Raw genomic sequence first — 10,864 nt, 5'->3', positions numbered from 1 at the left:
CGCTTAGTATAAAACAGTCGAGTGATAAATATTCCTTTCCTCGGTTATTATACGTCGTGTCTTATCTAATTTGGTAATCTTCAATCGACGATAGGGAAAAATATCAAGGAAGAAGTTAATAATTTGATTTCGGAGTTTAAATACGATGGTAAGCGTGAAATTATTCTCACTTCAATATTATTCTAAAGATCATATTTTTCGATGTTTACAGGATCATCGACGTTTTTCCTAGACAGAATTATGAGCGTAGTTTTATCATCGCGGCGTTAGAGACTCAGAAATTCAGATCAGAATTAAACGCAGTAATTAATTTATCGTATAATCTCTATCGTGACGATGAATTTACGAAGAAACAGTATCGCGTAAATTCTTCTATATGTCGTAGACGGTTTTATGGCAACTCCACCGTATACAAAAAATGTTTACCTTTGTAACACTTGAGATGCTCACGTGCTTTTGGTATTACAGTTGTAAGTATACGAACACGTGATGTTTAAACATACGGTTAACACACGTTACATAGGAAATATGATTTATATGATTTAGCTTAACGCGAATTTAAACAAGTGCTCTCTCTCTGTATATATATATATTAAAATTCGCGATTTGCAACGTTCTTATCTCGCGGATAAACCGAAGGAATTGTTTGTAAGAATCTGTTTTTAAAAACAAGCTATCGGTGAAATAAAGCTTAATACTCGCGGTAATTCGTAGGTTGAACGTTTTAATGACTTCGTTAAGGTCGTTGGCTGTACTAAAGGAGATTGAAATTATCGTGGGAAACACGAAGAGACACTTTTTGTCAGTGAAAATATCGAGAATGGCTACATCGTCGCAGCAATGGGAATATTCGTTCACGATGGATTGAAAATCGTGGCGCGATCCTAAAGGTGTTTGATATAAAAATGTGGATCGGAACTGCGAAACGAAATTCCTTTATGGGACTTTATTTTAGGAACAATCGATTCTGAAATGAGCTGTATCGTAATTTTCGCGGTAGAATTCTATTAAGATAAAATCGACCATGCTCGATAAACTCTCGACTCGTTTTTTATTTAACGTAAAATTTCGCGTGCAATTTTTACTGCATATTCAATTTTCAACTCATATTATATATAGAAGGTAATTTAGTCATCAAAATGGAAGAAAGAAAGTATAACGCGAATAATAATTTAGCTTTATGCGTTAGGACTCGATCGATATAACATAAATTTTGCACGCGCTACATTTTTCCAAAGATTATTCATACTTTTTTAAAATCTAAAATTTGTTTACGCTCACAGCGTGACCTAATACGAAGATCACAGGCGAAAAATGCGACAAGTACATCTTTGCTTATTTTTTGAACTTCGGATCACTCGGTGGCAAAAACAAAAAAAAAGAAAAAAAGAGTATTTTGATATAAGATAGTAGAGGAAGGAAATAACGCGATAAATTCGACGATAGCTGATTAATTCACAAGGTTTTTCAGGAAACGAGTAATACTCGTTTGTCTAGTAGGTATGTTAATTTCATTTGATGCAAAATGATATTAACGGTATTTTTTTAACGAGCACGAGGACGATGAAAACACATTAAAACCAAAGGCAAAAGCAGTTGGTGCGTGGAGTCGATTGAGAATATGTGAAATTCTTGTATACAGGAAACGTGACTAAGTATTTCCTGGTGACTTGTGACCATCGTATGGAATATTTCGTCCAACGACACGAAACGAAATTTTCCTATGTGAATTCTCCGAGGAACTCGATTTTGAAAAATCGTCAAGCTTGACCAACAATAAGAACTACCCGTAAGAGAGAGGATGTACCTACTTTGAAAATATTGGAAATCTCAGAGAATGAAATAAAAAATAATTGAATAAAACGACAGGAATAATAGAGGGAAGTTGACGAATTTTATTGAAAAATATAGAAATCAGGAAGAGATTGGAAATGCGAGTCTAGTTATTTTTACGACGAAGCGCAATCTTTTTCTCCTTTCTTCTCTTTTATTTTACATTTTCAATTTACTTTTTTTACCAAATATCGTTCTATGTTTTCTACAATCGTCACAACCACACACACTTCGGCCTACATCGAAAACGTATCATATTTATCGAAGTATTTGAAATCCTCACGAAAGAGAAACAAGTACGCGATGAACTCGTTACCTAAAGGACTCTTCTTTTAAACGACTACACCCGTTACATTAGAAATTTGTAACGTTTATCGAAATATCGTCCGAAATCTCGCAACTTTCAGGAAAAAAGAAACTAACCAACAGAACGTCTTATCTTAAGCGGCTACATCGTTGTACAAATTGGAAATTTGTAATATCTACCAAAACAACATCGTTCAAAATTCTGTCAAATGATAAAAAACGAAATTAATGAACTCGTAACAAACAAACCGCTTGAAAAAGCTTAAATGACCACCGTACCAACTCTGTATCCACGATCAACGCGTTAAATACTACGAAACCACTAGCATCGAATTGCAACGAAAAACCTTCATTAGGTTCTCAAAGCGTTTCATTAAACCAAATCCGTTCGACCGTGATCCTCGATCCGAGAAGCAATGTTTGCCAGTGAAATCCCAGCTCTGTCGATAATCGATACACGCGCTATGTATGTATATACATATATATATACACATACATACGTCTATATGTACATACACGTACATACGATAGTGCGAACTGTTAATAAGTCTTGCAACACTAGCGAAATACCTTGCGGATTGATTGGATAAGCAACGGAAGGAGTGGTTTGCATTTGTTGGGTGACCGTTTGCGGTTGTTGGTACGTTATCGGGAAATTCTGGCTCGTCTGTTGTATCGGTATGTTCTGGCTTGGCATAATCGACGACACGAACGGCAGATGCTGAGGTAAATTAATCATGAAGAGGCAGGTTAAGTCCTTTGAATTCGGTCTTTTTCAGAGATTTTTCGCGGTGTTGTTTACGATCGCTTCACGATGGTTGAACGGAGGTGGTTGGATTTGCTGTTGGGTGGCGAGTTTCGTTGCGGTCCTGTCACATGGAATTTTGAATTACGGCAGCCTGGAGGGATTGTCGGATTTGGTATTGGTTTACGGGTGACGTTTGCACCGTTGGTAGATTCCACTTTGTCGTGGCATGAAGTTGTAGCGATAACGATTGATATCATTCTTCGACTTGTTGCGAGTCGTTCGAACCGTTTTCGTGCGAATAATCTATTTGTCGTTTACGTTACGTTCCGAGTATTTAATGCATTTAAGTAGATTTACTTGTTTCCGTACGAATTTTTAGAGGAGCGGCACTTTTCGAGTGGAAAAATCGCGAACGTGATCCTCGAAAGATGTTATTAGACACGAGAATATGCATGTGCTTCGTTTAAACAAAAATTACATCTTTGTAAGATGCAAGATTTCTATGAATAACTGTACGAAAAAGTATTTGATAAGATTGGCTAGGAATTTGCTTAATAATCGTTGCATCGTACGTGATAACTTTCATACTCTGTTACTGTACGACAAGTGGCATAAAATTTTACGAACACGAAGTTAAGAAACTTCGGCTTTCTCGTTTGGATTCTAATTTGTGGGCAAGCGTATTACACGTTTACTTCGCGAATTGAGCTCTGAACCGAAAAATTGTATCCAAATTACTTTAACTTTGAAACTGAGCTTGTTAAACTTTCCACACTTTTTACATTTCCAGAAGAAATACGAAGATTAAACTCGGTTTTACCGAAGATGTAATCCTTTAATTAAAATATCGAGAAATTTTTAATAAATAGGTAAGAGTCTGTTACGTGCGTTCAAAAATTCGCAACTGCAACTCTTCTCATCGAAAAGGCAAAGATAGAAAGAAGATCAGAAATGAACAAATTTTCTTAGTATTCAAGCACTTTATACCTTCCACGTCAGGGTAGCCGCGCTTTTCTATTTCGATCGGATTATCAAACGAATCCGCTGAAAATTTGCAATAATATCAAATATCCGCGAGAATCAAGTATCCACGAATCGTGGGAAAGTTCAAATTATTTCATCTGGTATTAAAATGAGCCAGCGAGTAAAACTTTTAAAGAACAAAGGACGAACTCCGTTTAGTTCGGGATTTACCAAAGTAATCACGTTAGAATTAAAATCACTTGTTGGAGCTTTCTCGTAGCATCGTTACGCTGTGAAATTCAACGAATCACCGTCTAAAAGATTTCCTTATTATTATAATTGCCATATTCCTGTCACTCGTTATCTAATTTTCTATCTTGGCTCGCAAACCGCCGAATCTCGTCGAATTAATTCGAACGACGAATCGACTCGGCATGTTCTTCGTCGTGCAAATTTTTCTATCATCGAAACGAGCAACTAGCTTCAAAATTCAGACGATGAAGTCGTACGTGTACGTCATTTTATATTTGTCGTCTCTTAGTATAACGATATTCACTAATTTTATATATTCTCACATCACGTTATATATTTGTCCACATTATTTTTCAAATTAAATTAAAATTTAATTTCACGTATTTCTCGCGATTTACCGCGGCAACTTTGACATCATTTTTTTCGTATACATAACGTCAACAAGTACATAAGTTATTTCTACCCGAGAATTATTTAAAATTCGCGATATAAACTATGATGCTCCTCCTCGAGACGCAAGATTAGTATGCAAACGAAAGAAAAAAAGGAAGAACATTATCACCTCGTTCGAAACAGCGAAATTGACCTTCGTATCTTCTCTACATGTTTACTTAGAAGGAAGAATATTAATTATTTGCTATCTATTAACGTCGCGTTTATATCCTCCTTGAAACCAAGCGAAAAAACTGCCAAGCTTAAACATCTTCTTAGATGCTTGGTTTTATAATTTACCAGCAATTACACTACGTGTAAGACAGTCTTGTTTTTTAACAGTAGATACAAAAGAGAGATAATGTGCTAGAATTACTTTACGTTCACTGTCGCGTCAAACGAATTGGCGAACACAACACGTTCGAGCTATTGAAAATGCGCGCGAAGTAGCTAAATCGGTCTTCGTTCGTTGCCGAGCATCATGGAGTACGTGACGTCATTGGAAGATAAGAGCTTCATTATCTCGGTTGCGCGTTGCGAGGGGAATCGGCACGCGTAACAATTTCCTACGATACTTTCAGAGTTCCACCGGCTGGCTACTCGCGGCCGACTCGTTGCCACGCGTGCATCGATCTTACCGAATGTCGAATGCCGATATCAACAACGTCTTATCTGTACCTTATTTGTCACGCATTTCGTATCCATAGGCTGCGAGATAGCCGGGAATCTTCGACTGTTCATCGTCGATCGTAGTTATCGTTGTTGTTCGTGTGACAATCGTTCTTAGAATAACAATCTCGTCGAACCTATCCAGAAGTGTTGTTTTCAGTTATTATATCAGAATTAGTTGTGGAAACTGAGTCATCCAAATCGAACTATATAGTGCATCTGCCACGATATTCCCATAATTATCCGCTACACGTGCTTCGATTCTACAAGATTCCTACGTTATTGGCGACGTACGAGGAAAATTATCGTACATGTAAGTTGCTCGATAAGTATAGAGGAAAGACGGCGGCCATTATCGTGGATTAAAAACGTAGGCGGCCAGTTTGAACTTTAATTGCTCGGCTTGTTAATAATCGCTGTAAAAACTGGTGACGATATTCTTTGGAGCATGAAGTCCCACGAGGTTTGGGAGCGAAGCTTCGCCTTCATCGAAAAGGAATTGCTACCGGAAATGGTGCACGATCGTTGCTTCTGCGAGCCGAATTCCAGGGAATTCGTCGAGTTCGACTCGGCAACGATCCGTCTCGACGAGCTGAGTCGAAGCAGCGAGATTTATCGCGTAACGATCGTGGTCAGGTTCTCCGGCGAGCCACGCAGCTTCCCGCTGTTACTGAAACTGCTTCCCGAGGAAGAGGCAGAGCACAAGAGTCCGACAGCGTTCGACGCTTACCAAAACGAAGAAATGTTCTACTCGAAGATGACGCTCAAGTATGGAACCGATTTGGTTCCAAAGTGTTACCTGTCGGATTTAGGTCGTTACGGAAGACCGGTGATCGTTCTCGAGGATTTGGAGGAAGCTGGTTACACGCAGGTGGACGGCGAATTGGACGAGGAACACTTGAAATTGTGCGTGCAAGTTCTGGCCAAGTTTCACGCCAGAGGGTTGAGATTGAGAGCGACAGAACCGCAGGTCTTCAGGGAATTTGAGGCGAAATTGCTTGAAATTTCTCTCACGGAAGAGACTATGTTGCATTACGAGAAGAGATCGACTAGGTAATTTCTTGATCCTTTCTTGCTAATAAGATGCGACGATGATTATTAGGATTTTATCAATTAATGCGAGATTTTAAGATGGAAAGATATGTGGGACACGATAGACAAGAATAATTGATATAATAAATAATAAAATAATAAACGATAAAATATTCAAGATAAAGTATCTACGTTCCATTTCTTGAATCGTGTTTCGAAAAATATCATATCACGAAAAAGTCCGCAAGGTAATAATTATGACGAAGCGTGTAAAGATCGTAAGACAAAGGTTTCGTTTGACAGAATTTCGGATACATGTGCTGATAGAAATGTACTTACGATACGATAACAAAGATAACAAAAGGAAAAGGTTTCGTTTTCGAAACGCATTGATTACGATTTCGTGTTGTGTCGATTACTCAAGTCGAAGATTAGGATCCACGTAACTTTGTGAAAGTAGCAAGTACGCGTTTCTCAAAATCATACGATCTACCGTTTTATTTTACGATGTAAGGTAGTTAGGAAACGTAAACGGTAGGACGAGGAGAAACAATAAGAGAAAAGGGGGCGATATATAGCACAGAATTTTCTTAATTCTGGCTAACCATTGGTAATTGTAATTAACAATTGTAATTATAGATTGAACAAGCAGCATTTCATTTCCTTTTGCCGAATGTACTGTAATCGAATAAAATTACTGTTACGACTTTGGGTCGCGTATGAATTCTATGGCGGGATTTAACAAACTCTTAATTGATACTCTTCATGAAGCCATTTAAGCGTACTATAATAACGGTACTGTAGGTATTAATGATTATTTCTATAAATGATAGATTGAAAATAATGTGGAAACTAATTTTTTCCAAAATACGAGTACACATTTGTTAATAGGAAGACGTCAAGTATAAGAAAATTTAATCGATGACCGAATGGATACGTTATAAAAATAACACCGAACCTTGGAATATAACTTCCAACTTAAACTTCCCTTGGATGAATTTTCGTTCGTGATACTGATAAAAGGGTTGATAAATCTAACTGATGGAAGAATTGTATCGTATCGAACGTGCGATAGTTTCGTCGATGGGAGATACATACCTACTCAGGTATCTGACCGGTAATATTGACGTTATCGATGTTACTGGCAATAAAATAACAACTTCGGTATAGGTGCGATAATCGGTACACAATTGAAGCGGACAGAATGCAAAATTGATCGAGTTTCCAGTATCAAGAGATTGACGCGAATCAATTAATTGCCAGTTTGTTAGAAAATCTGAGCGTAGCTACGTCCTCACCGTTCCATGTTCAAACGTATTATTATAATAGATTCGTCGATAATGGTTTTCACGCCTAATCACGCGCAGCCACATTTCTCGGAATTTTCCTTTCTTTCGTCTAACATGAGCAAAAATCGAATAGCAACAAGATGAATCTTAACAATGTTCATTCTTCGCAGAAAATATCGCGCAAGTTCGATTATTGTTTTCAGCCGGTTTCATTATTATATCAATAATATTTATTAATAATATGTATAATTAATAATAATATATATATATATATATATGCATATCAATATATCAAAATATTACACGTTACGCGTACGCTGATTTCAGAATGTTGGACATTCTCGAGACGATGCCGAACTCTGAGTTCGTAGAGAGGATAAAACACAGATTAAACAAGAGACCAATGGAAATAGTGAAAGCCATCGCGACAGGGGTGAACGACGTCTCTACAATATGCCACGGCCATTTTTCACACGATAATCTACTGTTCAAATACCAGAACGGGAAACCGATCGACGCGAAGATGATCGACTGGCAAACAATGAGATATTGTTCGCCGGCTGTCGATCTCGGGCCCATTCTACTGTATAACGTGACACATGAAAATGGGCCGTCGGAGGTGCAGAAAATTTTGACGCTGTACATCGATACCGTCAGATCTGAATATCCAGAGGTAGACAGTGAACGTTTGAGAGAAGATGTCGTCGACAAGTTCCTCTTCGCTTGCGTCGTACTGTCAATTTTAGATCACATTACCGACGACGAACTTACTCGAGTTTTGTTGTTGCTAGAACAGTTGGACAATTTCGATTAAACGCAGAAATAATTTCGTTAATCCACCAGCCACAGGTTTTGTAAAAATCGTGTTTCACTTCGTATTATTAGGCTGTTGATATTTATGGAGATTAAAGTGTTTTAGCAACGATAAGGAGGTAGGTTTCATATTTAAAAGTGTAAAAGTTTATTATTACGAACGTCGGTAGAGGATGAAACTATAGCACGTTTGGAAAACTACCTGATTTTGCTTGCTCTTTGTTGGTTTATGCAGGTTACTGAAAAATGCAGCTGCCTTCTTATTACGTTACTCGAGCATTGGAAACCAACGTTTCCCATCGAAACGAGTACCTTTCACCGATTAATCATTAAAACATCGGGAGACGTCATTTTAGCCTATTTTGTTGTGTACATAAATATGTTATCACGTGTTCTAACCAGGCCATATGCAATATTGCGTAAAAGTCTTACATCATCTAGGTTACTGGTTTTATGGTGGCAACTAAATATACTTGTAGGAAAATTTCCACGCGATCTTACATAAAAACGAACCTTTAGATATTCTCTTCGTGGTGCTGTTCGTTTATGATTTCTTCCGATTTGAAAATTTCTTGCAATTATCTGTATGGATCGTTTAAAACGTTCTAAAAGAGAAAGCAATTTAGATACGTGATCAGTTTTGTAACGATATTAAATAGAATTAACGGAATTGTAGCAGGTAAATAAGTGCGTTTAAAAATGATTCGAGATAACAAACGAAGGTCCGATAAAATACCAATTATCTGAAATTGATTGATACTTTCTGCGACGACTGCTATTTATTGGATATAATGTTTCCTATATGGCCGAAGACTGTTATACGAACGAATAGATCGAGTTTAGTAGAAGAAATCGCTTGTGGCTGGAGGTTTAATGTCTCTTTATTTTTAGCGCGCCATATTTTTGTTGTTTCCTTTTAATAGATCTTCTTTTTTGATAAAGACGTTTTGTAACATACGAATATTTTAGTTACAAATTCGGCTAATGAAATTAATTGTTCTTTTCAGTTCAATATATCGATGAATTTAAGATTGTACGGCTCGTTACCGATAGTTTACGAGGGATGTGATTGCGTACTTGCAATTTTAGACTCAGAGATAATGACGATATTTCTAATATATTATCAATATGAATTACGCAGAAAACAATATCTTTAAGACTCCTGAGTCATTGGTCCGGATAATGATAATTCGTAGATAGCGATTATTCTGAATTTGTAAAATCATTAACTTCCGTCATTGATCTCATAATTTATCATAGTTTAATACGCATAATCGCAGTAAAATTCAATTCACGGTGTAAGACTTTATGGATTTATCATTTACATATCGACTTTATCGTTTCTCCGATTAATTCGTTTCTTTTGTTGTTTTATTTTTCTTGTTTTTTTTTTTTTTGTATTTTATAGAGATAATAAATCAGCCATTGATTTTAAAAGTAAATTATCTCTTTTGTTACCAATTTTTACGATAATCGTAGCAATGTAAAAAGACTATTAACGCGATGCTTCATCAATTCCCTACTGTCCTTTTTCCCTTCTAAAAAGCAAGCGTTTTATTGAAAACAGTGGAAATCGCAGCGATAACGTCCGACAGTTACACGCCAAACCTTTCATATTTTACCGAAGATTTAATATTTTCGAAATTATTATTTATATTTGTGATATTTCCTCTTTTCGCAGTGATAATATTTTTAAAAATGCTTATGAATTTCGGCTATTTCGCGCATGGCTATCGGGGTCTTTGCCATAGCGGCTATTGCCCCTAGCTGCTTTGACAACGTTCAAATGCATTCGAGTCATTGAATTTGATTTTTCAGCGCGTATAACCGAACGATGCTTTGATTCCCTCGTTTCATCGATGCAGGAAGATTAAAATGTAGATCACAGGAACCACCCTCTCGTTTCGTTCCTCTCCCCTTCTCTTTCGCTCTTCTGCCCTCTGTGTGCACTCCATCTACCCGCAGCTGTTACGACACACGGAACCGTATCGGCGTTGTTCTGTGAAATGTAACATTACTTTCGCCCCGAATAATGTTGCGGATGAAAAATGTACTTCGACCTCGCTCTGTTTCGGACACGGATTTATGTACTTACATACACCGAGCATCGCGCTTGCCACATTCGTTATCCAGGATCAAACGTTCCGTTTCCACTTTTTTTTTTTTCTCCTTTCATGCATCGTTTCAGACTTATGTCCAACTCTTGCGATCGATATCGATGGTTTACGGTAGTTTGCGAACCGAATTCTATCTAGTTTAACGGTATCGTAATCGAATTCGATTAACAACGTCAAAATATCAAGGATTTGGATGAAAAAAGAAAAGGCTGTAATTAGCCCGCGGATATTTATGCAAATTTATACCTTTACGAGCACAGCTGTGAAAGTAGGACCCGAGCAGAAATTTGTTTCGCTCGCTTGATATCGTGACGGATCTTGACATTTTTAATATTCAATACGTCGTCGTCTACTATGTGTATTCCATGTGTTTCTATACTTTCACGTTTGTCATAAATACATAAATATTC

General features: G+C 37.2%; 1 protein-coding gene across 1 annotated transcript; it reads left to right on the top strand.

Annotated features, from left to right (window-relative positions):
- Positions 1-5,090: 5,090 nt before the first annotated feature.
- Positions 5,091-9,779, top strand: LOC139989808 (uncharacterized). The gene is made up of 2 exons (XM_072008442.1): positions 5,091-6,256; positions 7,852-9,779. The coding sequence occupies exons 1-2, from the start codon at positions 5,652-5,654 to the stop codon at positions 8,336-8,338; spliced, it is 1,092 nt and encodes a 363-aa protein (XP_071864543.1). The 5' UTR covers positions 5,091-5,651; the 3' UTR covers positions 8,339-9,779.
- The last annotated feature ends 1,085 nt before the right edge of the window (positions 9,780-10,864 follow it).

Source organism: Bombus fervidus, chromosome 1, assembly GCF_041682495.2.
Source record: "Bombus fervidus isolate BK054 chromosome 1, iyBomFerv1, whole genome shotgun sequence".
Taxonomy (NCBI): domain Eukaryota; kingdom Metazoa; phylum Arthropoda; class Insecta; order Hymenoptera; family Apidae; genus Bombus; species Bombus fervidus.
Note: the sequence above shows the minus strand (reverse complement) of the source record. Positions and strands in the feature narration are given on the sequence as shown.